Raw genomic sequence first — 16,309 nt, 5'->3', positions numbered from 1 at the left:
CCAACCAAATACCTAAACTTAACAACTACCTTACTAACTATTAATAAGCAGTGATTAGGAATTTATTTAACCATAAGTCATAGTTAATAGTGAGAATTGGACCCTAAACTAAAGTGTGACCAATAATTAAATTTAATGTATTTATTAATAAATTAATGAATATATTGACAGTCCTAGTTTCTGTAAATAAAAAATAATTTTGACAATGGGGGAGTCAAATAGGTTGAGGACTGCTGTTTTAGAGTAACGTAATACCCAATAACAGCAATTCCTCTGAACAGCCACTGAATTATCTCCGCGAGACATTGGAGAGCTCTGCAGTGTTCATTTGATAAAAATAGACTTGTAAATTTGGCACGTACAAAGCTGGAGGTGTCTACTTTTCTCCTGCGTGCGAGGTTAGTGATGTTGTCCCCGTTGTAATGAATGGCCTCCATGCAGCCGATGTAGTTTTCTCTGGCCCCTGAGCTGGGCTTGGCAGACACTGGCATCCCTCCAAATGTAATCTGGGAATAGACATTGAAGTGCAGTGAAAGTGAGGGAAACATTTACCATCTATAATACAGACAGTAAAACATTAATCTTATCTGTTTGAAAAAATGCCACACAGTGAACGAAATAATATGTGTGCTAAAGACCCAGTTCCCGGTAGCATTGGGGTAAGATGATTAAACAGAGCGGGGGAGAGGTGTAAATGGAACATGAGAGATTATTACATAATATGCAAATATAGAATCTTAAAGGCATAGTTTACCGCAAAATCTTGACATTGCATGTTTTCAATTCAGAAATTCTGCCTTAAAAGTCCCCATGAAATCAAAATGGACAATTCTTGTTTGTTATGGAATACTGTAGTATTTATTATAAATTATATATCCGTGCATCATTATTTATTTAAAATTCATGTGCCCTTGTAATCTTTAATCAGAGTCCATTTTGTCTTTGGGGTCTACTAGAAAAGGTTTTCATGCTTGAATGTTCAAAAAACATTATTTTTCATATTTCCGATATTGTTGCAGCACCTCTCTTCCCAGTCTGTCAGTAACGCTCTGTTTAGTTCCTGTCTGTATGAAGCCCCTCCTTCTGAAAAGCACAATGTGCTCTGATTGGTCGGCTGGACCAGTGTGTTGTGATCAAGCACTTCGAGTGTGTTTGGGAAACGCCCATACCAAAACTGACCGTTTTAACACACTAATAACTAACTCAACGAGGCCTCACCCCTTTTTTTTAGCATGTGCTTTTGGCGGGAATTATATAAATAAGGAATTATGTGACGTGTTCATTCCCGGAAGAAAATCAGGGCTACAATGGAGTTACAACAAGTTTGCAGAGCTTTTTCTTGCTCAATAAACAGCAATATTATACACTAAAGAAAGTTGAAAATGTAAAAATGATGAATAATCCTAACCCAAAACATAACATGTCAAAACATACAGTATATATTTATTTGAACACATAACATAACAAAACAGATTTATTTGAAATCTGTCATGTACTTCGTAGTCCAGGTCCAGGTGGTCAAACTCTCCGTTGGTGCGGAAGCTCTGCGTGTGCTGGTCGACTGTGAAGTTGACGCTGCGTCTGTAGCGTTCGATCAGAACCGAGTGCCAGTGGTCGTCATCCAACAGGCTGCCGCTAGACACTGATGTGTGACCCTGAATGGAGCCGTACTGATTACTGCCTGAAATAGACAAAAACGTCAAACGCCATTAATGAAACGAGTCAAGTCAAGTCACCTTCATTTATATTGTGCTTTTAACAATATGGATTGTTTCAAAGCAGCTTTACAGTGATGATAGGAAATTACCGTAACAGATTGTTTAGGCTTTACAACAGCTCTAGAATAAAGTTATTGTCCAGCTAAAGTTAGTTTTGATTGATTGATTCACTTCCGTTGCGAATATCATTAGTTATTAACTAATTATTAACTCATTTTTGACCCATCTGACTAATGAGTCAAATGGGTCAAACCGGGATCCATACAAAATGGCTAAGGAGACTTTTTTTTTAATATATATATACTTAAAACAGTAGGGTTTGCATGCTGTCAATCAAAGAATAAAACAGAAAGTTCAAAAGTTTGTTAAAGTTTTTGAAAGAAGTCTTTTCAAGACTGCATTTATTTGATCAAAAATACAGTAAAAACTGTAATATGGTTAAATTTAAAATAAGTTTTCTATTTTAATATTTTAAAATGTAATTTATTTCTTCAAAAATCATTCTAATATGCTGATTTGCTGCTCAAGAAACATTTCTTTCTATTATCAGTGTTGATCAGTTGTGCTGCTTAATATTTTTGTGGAAACTGTTTCAGAATTCTTTGATGAAGAGAAATTTCAAAATTGATTTGAAATACAAATCTTTTGTAACATGGTAAATGCATTTAGTTTCACTTTTAATCTATTTAATGAACCCTTGCTGAATAAAAGTATTGATAAAAAAAAAAAAAAAACGTAATAACCCCTAACTTTTGAATGGTATTGTACCACTGTCCCTCTTGAGTTAAATACATTACCCAGGTTGATCTGCAGGAGCAGTTCTGCTCGGCGTAGCTCTAGAGTGATATAATCGCCCTGTTGTCCCTCTCCGTGAAGCAGAATGCCGTCTCCTTTAGTGGTCTTAAACTTCAGTGATATCACATCCTTCAAGATCTTCATCTTTTTCTGTCTGAATCGATAGGAAATCACTCCCTGGCCGTCAAAGCTGATCATGTCCGCCCCTGAACGCAGAAATATGGATCAGTCTCAAACAAACATATGAAGTCTTTTCTCATATCTATGCTGTCTCACATCAAACCAAGTTGATGATGCAACATTGGTGAAACTGAACATATTAGCTTTTAAAGAGGCCATATCATGAATCATTATGCATAATATTCCTTGATCTTGAAATAAACATTCAGTGTGTATTATGCATACTCTGACTTTGAGAACTCAACACTCCGCCCACAGCCCAAAAAGACCAGCCACAATATGCTAAAGAGCCTGCAATTGATGCATGATGAATGATGCAACTACAGTATATTTGTCCCAACAACAAATCAAGCAATGCATAAAGTAAGAATTGCACAAAGAGGTTAAAAAATGATTAAAAAATGACCACTTTGACATCACTCACAGTAAGCGCAGCCATAGAGCTCCACTCTCAGACCAATTCTCCCCTCTTCACTCCAGTCCAGCGGGATGAAACGCACGTATCGAGCCACGAAAGGGTGCTGAAGTTCATGCCGCACAGCCCGTTCTGAGTTCCAGTTACCTGAAAACGTCTGAGGCGGAAAAAAAAGTCAACACTTTATATAAAATCATTGAGAGAACCTCCTTCTGTGAGTGAGACACACCATTACTGCTCGTTCTCTGTACACATATTACTACGACAGGATCTCGGCACATATTTCCAGGAGAACTGGCTTTGCATCTTAATTTATCTTAAAAAGCACTGTTATTGAGTATTTCAGCATTACTATGTGACCTCTGACCCGACGCAGGATGTACTGACGAACGCAGAAGCGCAGAGGATAGAGCAAAACAAAACACTGGTCACGAATTAGAGGTCTAAAATAAGATTTTTTTTAAAGAGAAATGTGGGAGGAGCTTGAGTTTGTCACCCAGCCCTATTTGTTTGAACCGCGAGAGGCGTCTAATCTCACCCAAAGCTTGGGACACGCGTTTTTGAGCGTCGGCTGACTTTTTTTGGTGTGTTCCGCACCGTTGGCTCTAGTCAGACGCCGTCTGGGTTTTATGGGCCGATTCAGCATGTAGAATCGGCGCTGGGCCGTCAGAGAGAGAAAGAACTCTGATTGGCTGTTCAGCTTAGTGAACGAGTCAGAGCATGAGAACAATAGCAAACCAGCGAGCAAAGAAGTCAAAACGGTACATATAGAAGGCTGTTCTAATGTTACGTCATCTTGCCTGAGTGTTCCTGGGCGAATATTTTAATATTAACATGAGCGGAGTGGAATAGAGAACGTGATCAGCAGGACTGATATTCAAAGCGGTAAGTTTACGGTCTGTGTATCTGCAGCATCAGTTTCCCTTTTTGAATGAGGAATCTAGACGAATATATCTGCAGAAATAGACAGTTGTCTCATGTTCAAGTGCAGGTTTTTTGCCCCAACGCAGACAATGCGAGGCTTTCATCAGTCGGGTCAGAGGTCACTCTTCCGCTGGAACTTGACCAGCTCACGGCCGTTACCAGAAGCCAGTGATTATAGTTTATAAAGTAGCCTAATAAATATGGATATTTTTCTTATAAAAATGCATGGGGTTTTGCTTCAGAAGGCCTTTATTAACCCCCTGGAGCCGTATGGATTACTTTTATGATGGATTGATGTGCTTTTTTGGGCTTCAAAATCTCAGGCTCCATTCACTCCCATTATAAAGCTTGGAAGAGCCAGGATATTTTTTAATATAACTCCGATTGTGTTTGGCTGAAAGAAGACAGTCATATAAACCTAGGATGGCTTGAGGGTGAGTAAATTGTGGGCTAATCTTTATTTTTGGATGAACTAACTCTTTTTTGTCAACAATTGTCTCATAATATGTGTCTATTTTTTATTGCTCGGAAGTCTTGCACTTTCTCAATTTAAAACGTTTAATAAGGGGTTACAGTCCATAATATATAAGTGTTACACTTAAGTTCCAATGAAGACGAAGATGAAAATAGTATAACACAGGGTTTACTTAAATAGATCCAAATAGACAGCCAACATGCGAGACAGTGCTTGTGCAAAGACAATAACGGACCAGAAGTGCAGATGAAGGAGCAACTTAAGTAGGAACACAAACGAGGATAATTAATCACACAGCTGACACATTTGAACTAATGATAACGGGAACCATAGAAACTAACGAGTTGCGGGAAATCTGAACAAAGAAGACCAGACAAATGAAAACAAACTGAGAGTCCATGAAAACAGAAACTAACAGAACATAACGGTGACAATAAGAGGAAAAGTTTCACTTTTGTGGGTCATGTGAGTTTTGAACAACACCGCAGCATCTGTTGTTCTCAGATTTGGTAACCCAAAAACAACATGTACTCCCTGAGCTATAAATCACAGTTTTCCCTGTAAACTCACCCATATGTTGCTGTCCTGCCGATACGGCTTCCAGTTGCTTCCCGTGTCACTGTAGAAGAGCCTGTAGTGTTTCGTCCAATCAGAGCTGCTGTATCTGCCCTGTGTTGCTATGGCAGTGATCTGTTTCCTGGCCCTGAGGTCCACCTGTAGCCACTGGTACCTGTCGGAGTCTAACGGTGACCATCCTCCATTGCCTATGAAAGACAAAGTACAAGTCAAATCTGATGTGAGAAAACAGCACATGCTGCCAAGCTTGAATTACGATGTGATAGTCCACACCGCAGCTCCATAATGCTCCATCAACACTATACTTCCTTAAAGGAAGCCAGAATGTGCATTAAAGTTCATTATGACCTACAGAGACGTTTTCTCGATTATGCAATCTAAGCAAAGCCTAAAGTATCCTTTATACTTAATCTGCAGCACATCTCTGTCTGAACATCAACCAATGAGGAGAGAGACACGGCGGACATGAGCAGATGAACTACTACTACTACTACTACTATACAGGATGTGTATCCCACAATGCAATGCAAATGACTAGGCCTTTACATTTCCAGTGTGATGAATGAACCTGGAAGTGATTACAGCCGTGATTTTTAACATCGTGACTCATTATTTACACCGCCAAAACTAGAGTTAAGACATGTTTATACAAAATTGAATCAAAATGCAAATTTATGCCAACATTTTGCATGCAAATTAACTGTATTTCATTTTCATTATAAATGGACAACTTCTTCATGTACTAACAATGTAGAATACTTATAACTGCATGAAGTATACAGTTTCACATACTATTTTTTTAAGTAGGCCGTATACAATGTACACTACCATTCAGAAGCTTGTCGGTAAGACTTATTTTTTTATTTTTTGAAAGAAATGAATACTTTTATTCAGCAAGGACATTAAATTTAATCAAAGGTGACAGTAAAGATATATGACAGTATGCTGATATATTGATCTTTCTATTCATCAAAGAATCCTGATTAAAAAAACAATACGTTTTAAGTTTTAAGAATAACACTGATTATAATAAGAAATGTTTCTTGAGCACCAAATTAGTATATTAGAGTGATTTCTGAAGGATCATGTGACACTGAAGACTGGAGTAATGATACTGAAAATCAGCTTTGATCACAGGAATAAATTACATTTTAAAATATATTCGCATAGAAAACAGTTGTTTTCAAATAGATGCAGCTTTGTTGTGCATGAGACTTCTTTCAAAAACAAACTTTTGAACATTAGTGTTTATAATATGCAGTACGCTAGTATTCCCTTCTGAACACAGCCGTAGAGCTCTTCCTCACCTACTCTCCTGTTGAGCTTTGCATAGCCAGCGCCAAAATCAGCTGCCAACACAGAGGAGCTGGTGAAGGCGCTGTAGGGAAGGGGTGAAGCCAACACCTCATCACACCTCTCTGAATAAAACACGGAAAAACATAAGTTAGAAATATTTCTAAACAGATAGTACATCGCATGCACAGCACACACACAAAAAAATGCAGTCATTCATGTTTGCCACAGATGCTTGTGATAGAATAATCCTTTAATATCGAGTCGCAGTATGCACAGATGTAAACATTATGTTGCAAATCTCCTCTTTGGTACAATCTGACATTTAATGCAGCTTTGATATGTGGTGTTCTGAAACCTTGCAAATGTCTCTTTTTCACATTTAGAGAATTAAGAATTAACAGAATTAACCTTGTAGTGATTTCTATCCTAGTGAATTATACATGAAAAGTATCTTTCAGCTTAGCAAATTCAGGGTTTGTTGGAAAGTCAAGGTTTCCACAAAGTGCATAAAGCTTTCAGAAGTGGAGCATGTGTCTCACTGAAAGGTCCTTCATGTTTCTGGCCGCTGTGTGTGTGCGGTCAGTCTGCAGTTTAAATAGGCTCCTCGTAACCCAATTTATCTGGCCAGAGGAGGAGAGATTCAAGGCCAGAGTCTGAGTACTCTTCTCTCTCCACTCTAATTATGTCTCATGATTAACAGTGTTAATACAAAAAAAAAAAAAAAGTGCATTAAAAAGACATTTTAAAACTTTACCAGATAAATTCAAACTTCTTTTCAAATGCATTCAATTCATCAATTCATAGGTCACATGCATTTTTTTTAGATCATCTACCATATTTATGACCATCAGTGGAGAAAAGTAATGGTGATGGATACAAAAAAACAAAAAACAAAAAAAGAAATCAAGCTGAAATCAAATAAAATATAAATATTACATGAAAAGTTAAACTTAGAAAAATGACAATTAGAAATGTTGCCTTATGCCTGTTGAAGTACAAAAGTGACTAAAATAGCAAAGTAAAAATAAATTAAAGCTAAAAAGAAATAAAGAAGAAAAAATATTACAAAAATTTTAAAAGTGCAAAATTTAAAAAATGTTTTACTTAAACTTATACAAAATTCACTTTTGTGTTTGAACACAGATGTGTGTCCGCAGTGTGTGTAAACAACCAGCCTAAAATGGTAAAAATAATACCCATAAATCACACACAGTCGCTCCAAACAAGCGGTGACTGGTGACGATCTGCCCTAATTAGCATAGATCACACCCTGAGTGAGCCGTAACAGTTCGCTATTGCTGTTTACTCACTGTAGCAGCTGAAGATTTACAATGAATGTACCAAAAACATTACAAATGTTCTGTTTTTGGATGTACCAACAACATAAGAGTCTCAATAGACTCTCGGCATCTGAGCCACTGAGGACACCATAGTTGAATTTCATTTATGAAGGAAATGTGTGGAAGAAAGTCGTTAAAGTGTTATATATTCACATAAACGTTTGCTCACACCCAAATAGGGGCAAATTTGACAAGCTATTATAAATGATACGTGGGGTATTTTGAGCTGAAACTTCACAGACACATTCTGGGGACACCTATATTACATCTTGTGAAAAGGGGCATAATAGGTCCCATTTAAACTAAAATTAAAATGAAAACTGATCATATAAAACTAAAAGCTAAAATGTTTTTATTAAAAGTTTTTTTTTTACAGTTTTACAGCAATTCTTTCTTCATCAGAACACATAAGATGTTTTGAAGAACTTAGGGGTCCAAAGTGGACACCATTGACTTTTCAAAATATATTTTTTCAAGAAATCCATCCATATTCTCAAATTGATTAAAATCTATAACTTATTGGGTGAACTGTGATAAATGTTCAAAATATTCAACCAGCATATATGTTAACTATGGATGTCTACATGGAGAATGCTGCATGAACAAAACATTTCAGTGAGTCATCATGCAGCAGCAGATGGGTTTCACATACAGACATGAGGGATTCTTTCCCGCTGTGAGAGGATGTGCCGATGCTGTGATGACATGGATAGATTTTCTCGAACATGTTCTACATCTACTGAAACAGAACCCTTCAGAGATCATGTAAATGTCAGCAAGCACATTTGCAGTGTTGACCTTCAGCCAGATGTGATGAGGTCGAGTCCTCAAATATGGCTATTTCCCATCACACGGTAATGTGCTTACTAATTTGATCAGCATGAGACACATTGTACCCGGTGCTCATGTCGATAAACACCCAGAGCAGAAAGGTTATGGAGTCATTTCTATCTCAAAAACATAATTTAGCCACTAATAATGTTTGTTTTTTTAAAGCTAATGTACTGGTTACCAAGTAGACAACAGTGTCATATATGTGACCCTGGATCACAAAACCAGTCACATGTCGCACGGGTATATTTGTGGCAATAGCCAAAAATACATTGTATGTATCAAAATGATCGATTTTTCTTTTATGCCAAAAATCATTAGGATATTAAGTGAAGATTATGTTCCATGACGATATTTTTTTAATTTCCTACCGTACATGTATAAAACATGTATTTTTGTGAGTGAATGCAGCACAATCGCGAACATAAAAGAACAACTTTAAAGGCGACTTTCTCAATGTTTAGATTTATTTGCACCCTCAGATTCCAGATTCTCAAATAGTTGTATCTCGGCCAAATATTGTCCTATCCTAACAAACCATACATCAATTGAAAGCTTTTTTATTCAGCTTTCAGATGGTGTATAAATCTCAATGTCAAAAAATTGACCCATGTGACTGGTTTTGTGGTGCAGGATCACATATGTGATGTGTGAAGGTGTGTCGACCGAAGCGAGACCATGCCTCACTTCAGAGCACGAGGCTATCGGCTCCAAAATCACACACCCTTCCACGTACACCTAAACACTTCAGTGCAATGATCATGAATACCTTTGAGCTCTAGAATTAGAGCGAGAGGGCGATTGCTCAGAGGATATTCTTTGATCGAACACCAGAGTGCTCATATATTGATCGTGATCTTCTCCTGGGATAAACCTTTCATTTACCCAGAGAGCCTGTGAATCTCATGGATTCAATGCTGATCTCTCTCTTCAGCCTCAGGTGCTGTTTAATAACTCAGATGACTGATATCAGCCCTACAGCAGGCAAATGAGAAATTACTCAAATACAGCCAGTGAGAACATTTTTGAGAACTTTGGAGAATAGCTTTTCCATCACTGGAATAAATGATGTTTTAAAATATATTCAAATAGAAAGCAGTTATTGAAAAATAATAAAGCAGTTATTATGAAAAATACAGTAAAAACTGTATCACAGCTGGCCAATAAGGAATATTTATCGCTGCAGTACTTTTTCTCATTTCAACCACTACTGGCATCTGTAGAGATATATTTTATGAGATCAAACAGAATAAAGGTGGGGTTGAGGTCTTTAGCGAAGAACGTAATTTGCCATTCATTTTGAGGAGCAGCAGGACGTTTTACATTCATGATTCAGTAGTGTACACTTCACTTCTCTCTTACTCAAAAGAAAAACAGCATGCCTTTAGGACATCAACACTGTCTTGCATATGCCATTTTCCTTTGGCTTTTTGTTCAGAAAACCAATTGAATGCTTTCAATGAAATGGTATAATGTGCAATAAGACGCTGTTACACTGAAGCCCGACGCCCGAGTGCTGAGGGACAAAGAAAAGCTTTACACATGCAATCCGGTCAATACTGATGGCAGCCAGTCATGGTCAAAAGCTGCCGGGCCATCAACCTGTGAGAGGACTGACTAACGTAAAGATGATGGCCAGAAGATGTGACGTATGATGAATAAACGACAGACTTCTTCACCTCTATTTCTCACCTGTCTTGCTTTGTTTACAGCCAACTGTTGCATTGAGTTGCAAGCAGTTGCATGAAAATAATGCAGAAGTCACATGTAAAGGCAGAATTACACTTCAATTTCTACTATAAAGCAGCTCCCCAGTGTTTATATATTCTGACCTCGACGGACTCAACAGAGGAAATGAACCGGAGAAGATTTCCACGTCAAAGAGGGCGGAGCCTCAGAACCACACCCAGCTATGACATAATCACCACGGACCAATGACAGTTCGAAGGCGTTTACCATCCAGTCATAAAAATAGAATTTTGTAGAGTGGCACAAAATTTGGCAAAATTCCGATGACTAAATCAGAAATAGTGCAGCATACTAAATCAAATTGTGACATGGGCTCTAGACTGTTAGAAACCACAAGAAACCTCAACAGGACTGCTATTGAAATATGAAGTCTGCATGTTCTAAGTGTCTCTATTTTATTAATTTTTAAATTGTTAACATTTTATGAAATAAAACCATTAAAAACAGAATCCAGGAAAATTATAATGTTGAAAAATTGAAAAATTAAAAAATAAAATGTGACCCTAAAAGTAATCCTAGTAATCTCAACAAGGTCTGTGCTCAGATCTGCCATAATACCAAAAGTCTACAATCAAATGTCAGAGACCTCAATATGAACTCAAACATTTCTCATCACATTGATGATCAAAATAATGTGAACTGCTCAAAATAAAATAACTATGAACTGTTATAGCTCTATACTTTTACTGTATGTCCACAATTGACCCATTTATGTCTATTTTTATTTTATTTCTGCACCACTATTGAAAAAAAGTTCAGACAACTAGAGTTGCTAAAAAATGACTCGAACAGCATCTTGAACAATCTACTTTTAAAAAGTAGCACTCACCCCTCTATGATCCACCACAGAAAAACCTTTCCCAGCAGTCTGTTCCAGTCTCTGAGATCTGTCCTTATTCTGCCTCTCCAACTCATTACACACAGCTCTAAAACAACAGGTTTAAATTGACTTTGAGTCTGCTGAGTCGAGGTTGTGTCAAAAATAACTCTTGTGTCCTCTAAAAAAAGATAATGATATTTTCAGGCTCCTGTTCTAAGTAGCGCTACACACTCATCTTCAGTTTGTGCAGTGTGAAGACTCTTACATATTTTTTATGTGTGTTTGGGGAAGACGTGAAAAAGCTAAGAATGCTGGGTAATGAAATCAGTCCATGCTGTTCACAGCCATGAAATTGACTTTTTCTAGGGTTAGTGACCCTGCTCCAAAACCTAGTGAGCTGCCTACCTAGAAGCTGATTACCACAAAATTTAATTTCCACTTTAAAAAAAAAAAGAGAGAGAAAAGGAGCAGAAATTCAGGGATATTTTGTTTTCAACGTGTGCTGTAAACAGTAGACCAATCACAACACACAGGGCCATTTGACCAATCAGAGAAGAGCAGGCTCTCAGAAAGGAGGGGTTTAGAGAGACTGAATCTTTGAATTAACCGTTTTCAGACTCTGTGAGAAATGAGGGGATGTGCAATGTGTATTATGAAAAAAATAAAGTGTTTTTTGACCTTGGTTGCATGTAAACCTACTGTAGGATACTAGAAATTAGGATTAACAAAAATTAGGATATAAATAGCATAATAAGGGCACTTTACCCCAAACGTTTGAACAGTAGTGTAAGTATAAACTTGCATTTTACAGTGCAAGCAGAGACCTGCTGCTTCTATGAGTCGCAGCACTAGACGAGATTGAAGTGAACCACAAGAGAGATTGAAACTGATACCACAGATTCACTTTTCCCGTTCCAGTTTGGCACAGGTTCCAATATAGAGAGACAAGGCAGCTCGCCAGGTTATGGAGCATAATGCGTGTTCTCCAACTAATGCAGCGATCTTAGGTAATGGAAAGATAGATAAACAGAGAGCGAATAAGACAAGAAAAACATAAAGACATATTGGTCTCACTGAAATAGTAAGGCAGTTTGTATTTGGACCGATACCTCAGTTGTCAAATATTTGGGTTCTTTATCAGCATTTGTATGGACCACTGAGCCAGCAATGTACAGTCAATGGCCAAAGAACGACTCTCACAAAGCCAGACTTTCGACTATCGGCATAAATCTGGCAAAGAACCACCCAGTTAGACTGGAAAGAGGCTGCCAGAATGACATGCTTTAGGAGCGGGTGAATCTGAAATCGATGACACCACAATAATACAGCAGCCTGCAACACGGTGTGAGCTCAGTCAAAATACTGTACAGAGGTACTGAAGAAATCAGTGGGAAAATGTGTGAGGCCAGAATTTTGTGCAACCGAAAGAAACTAGAAACACATTGAAAAGTTCAACTTTGATGATAATTTGGCAAACCTACAACGAACAGAAGAACGGGCAGACAGATAGATAGATAGATAGATAGATAGATAGATAGATAGATAGATAGATAGATAGATAGATAGATAGATAGATAGATAGATAGATAGATAGATAGATAGATAGATAGATGGATAAATAGCAACAGACAGAAGGACAGATAGCGACAGATAGATAGATAGATAGATAGATAGACGGATAAATAGCGACAGACAGACAGAAGGACAGATAGCGACAGATAGATAGATAGATAGATAGATAGATAGATAGATAAATAGCGACAGACAGACAGAAAGACAGATAGCGACAGATAGATAGATAGATAGATAGATAGATAGATAGATAGATAGATAGATAGATAGATAGATAGATAGATAGATAGATAGATAGATAGATAGATAGATAGATAGATAGATAGATAGATAGATAATGGAATTTAGGCTGTCACGCTAATTTGCCGTTTAGTAAATCTGGCCCTATGTGCGCTAAACTGCGGATCATTTATCATTGCTTTGGCACAAAAGACATTCAATGACTACATCTTTCAAACTACATTAATTGTTTCTCACTCAGACACAACCATCTTCTAAACTTATACAGGTTAATTTGCATGTGGTGTAGCATCCACCAAGAACACCCTAGCAACCGGATAGCAATGCCCTATAGCAGTCACAATGGCGAGTTTAGGTCACCTTAATGAAATTACTGGTGTATTTTCCTATTGGTGTATATATTAGTGAGGTTCCCATTCATCAATCTATCTAATAATCTGTCAAACCATCTGAGAACACAATATGACCACAGCAATGCCTTCAAACATGGATGTAACAGTTGAGTTGACCAAACCTGAACAAACAGTCCCTGCTAGCTAACACCTCCTACCACATTAGTGATTAGAAATACAGACACTGTCTGGCTCATGTACAGTCATATAATTCCATATACTGATCATCTTAAAAACAAGATCTTATTTCAATCATACCTGCAGTAACAGAAGCATACAGAATAAAGAGAAAATTAAATTATTAAATGGGAGGAACAAATCAATGTCAAAAGGAGATAAAAAATTTAGATGAATACTGATGAATACTGACATATCTATTCAAGTATCAGCCACAACAATGAAAAGCCACCAGAGTAAAAGGCATTATGAGTTGAATACATGGAAATTGCAACATAAGCGAGATGTTTGTCATGCATATGAATGCTATTGACTGCGCTCTCAGATCAAATATGCAGCAGGTTTGACGTCATGGTGTTCGATTAAAAGATACTTAAGAACTTATGACGTGATATTATAAACATCCAACCTCCACTGCCCTTCTGTCTTTCCATGAAAATAATAACAGATACTCAAATATAACTTCCTGATACTCACTTACTGCTTATCGTCTCAAAAAATGCAGGAAAGTGGGGAAAGTAGACGGTTTTTAATAGCAAATTGTAAAATGCATAATTCATGCCTGCTTTTAAAACCACGCGGCACACGTTTTCAGTAACTAAACACCCACAAGAGTAAGACAGAACCAGCGGAAGAATGCAAAATTATCATTATTATTCAAATATATTTCATATTTCATGGTTAACTCTGCCATAGTCTTGCACAAACTAGTTGCACAAAACCTTGCAAACTCAACTTTCCATCTCAGAGGACAGATAAAAAGCTTGTGATTTTGACATTGTTGTGAGCGGTATGTCCCAGGCAGTCTGTGGATGTGCTAGAACACTGCAGTCTCTTGTGAAGGAACTTGAAACGAAGTTGGTTGAGTATGTTAAATCTAACCTACAGATTCTACATTTATGATTTAAAAGCATGTCATTTTATGCACTGCAAAAATCATATTCTCAATGAGCATTTTTGTTTTATTTTCCAGTTAAAATATCTGAAAACAGGATAAGTTTACTTCAGAAACATCACTAAGATGACAAAAATGTTTGAGTTAAATCTGAGCGGTTACGCTATTTAAGTGAAAAATATCACACATATACAAAAAGTTGTCAACGTTATGTTCAGTTAGTTTCTGTTTTCATAGACTTCACTTTGTTTTCATTTGTCACGTGTCTGCAAGCTGCTGACACACGAGCTCTTGAAGCACCGCCCTCTGTGCCGGGAGCAGCCGCTCATTTGCTTTTAAAGGGACACACACAAAATGACCCGTTTTTGCTCACACCCAAATAGGGGCAAATTTGATAAGCTATAATAAATGATCTATGGCGTATTTGAGCTGAAACTTCACAGACACATTCTGGGGACACCAGAGACTTATTTTACATCTTGCAAAAAGGTTTTTTTGCATATGTGTGTGTTATTCTGCTACCTTATAATATAAGTAATCTTTGTGTTGGAACCTTAATCTTCTCTGTCTTCATCTGCTTGCCTGCACACACCATAACAAAAATCTTTTTCTAAATAAAAGAATAAAAGTATTAACAGCCTCTCAGTCTTATGGGAATTTTGCTTGGGATTTATGGTCATGAGTATTAACAATTTGAGTCAACATTGATAATCCCATCGAAACTACATAGAGTGAGTATTAAGACACTAAAAGCTGTTTCACTCATGGCTGAATCCTGCTCATGTGAGCCAGCATCTGTTCTGAGTCAACATGTTTAATTACCTTTGTGGTGTAAGATGTCAATTATGAAGCTACAGTCAACAGCCACATCTTGAATTAATGAGTTGACAGGTCATCGCAATTGGCCTTTGTTTGCCTCCTCTTGCTCTCCAAACCACATCTGTTCATGGGGATTGCCTATAAATTGGGATTTGATTGAAAACATGAGCTCTCGAAGCCCGGATGGGGAGGAGGGCCTGCCGGAAGGCTTTGTGTCGTTCACGTCTTCCAGGGTGAATCTGTGATTCAGATTCATGGAGCATGTTGGGACTGTGAGTGATAATCAGACAGGGGGAGTAAATGAAGGCTTCATACCTAGAGGCGTAATGGGGGGGAATCTCACAAAAATCATGCCCACATCACATGTCCTCCCAAAATTAAAAAGAAAAAAATATATTTTGTATAAAGAAAATTAACAGGACCGTTAAAGGTAAAAAACATTATTTTTATGGCAATTAAGCACATTTTTCCCCAAATTCTCATTTCTGTAATGAGTTTCAATTTTGATTTTTTTTAATCGCTTGCTAGATTCTATTACTGTAATTTCCCAAATCTTTACTGTATTACAGTAGAAAAAATACAGTACTACAATTGTTTTATTTAAATCAGCATAAAGGCAGTAAAAATACTACCACAATGTATAAATACTTTAAAATTGAAATTACTACATGTGTGTGTGTGTGTTTGTGTGTGTGTGTGCCTAGTAAACACCAATGTTGTGGTGAATGTCCCGACAAGGATAGTAATACCAGTAAATACCGAGACATTTTTTGGGTTGCCATGAGGAAAACAGCTTATAAATCACACTAATTTATGTTTTTTGAAATTGTATGAATGCAGAAGGTTTTCTGAGAGGGTCTCATACATGATATCTGTAAATACAATCCACCTATCTACAGTTTCTGTTGTTTTAAACACTTCTGCTGTCTTTGAAACTGCTCTCCCATGATGAACCCTCGACTAAATGTCCACCTTGTTTATGAACGACCAGCAAACCAAACTAACCGCCAACCTGATCAACCCCTGGAGGTGTGACGATACAGAAACGGGGCGTGAAGTGCTTTGGAAGTGTGTGCTTGGGACACGCGGAGGCTT

The 16,309-nt window shown here is 37.4% G+C and overlaps 1 protein-coding gene across 1 annotated transcript in view; it reads right to left on the bottom strand.

Moving 5' to 3' along the window:
* cntnap2b (contactin associated protein 2b) overlaps positions 1 to 16,309 on the bottom strand; it is a 42,296-nt gene that overhangs the window by 23,571 nt on the left and 2,416 nt on the right. Inside the window, exons 2-7 of the mRNA XM_084411981.1 lie at positions 6,391 to 6,501; positions 5,078 to 5,271; positions 3,118 to 3,265; positions 2,516 to 2,719; positions 1,497 to 1,681; positions 363 to 506 (exon numbers count right to left, since the gene is read on the bottom strand). Coding sequence (XP_084268107.1) covers positions 363 to 506; positions 1,497 to 1,681; positions 2,516 to 2,719; positions 3,118 to 3,265; positions 5,078 to 5,271; positions 6,391 to 6,501 — 986 coding nt within the window. The remainder of the gene's footprint in view (positions 1 to 362; positions 507 to 1,496; positions 1,682 to 2,515; positions 2,720 to 3,117; positions 3,266 to 5,077; positions 5,272 to 6,390; positions 6,502 to 16,309) is intronic.

This window comes from Rutilus rutilus (assembly GCF_951802725.1).
Source record: "Rutilus rutilus genome assembly, chromosome: 6".
NCBI lineage: Eukaryota > Metazoa > Chordata > Actinopteri > Cypriniformes > Leuciscidae > Rutilus > Rutilus rutilus.
This window is presented reverse-complemented; position numbering and strand designations above follow the sequence as displayed.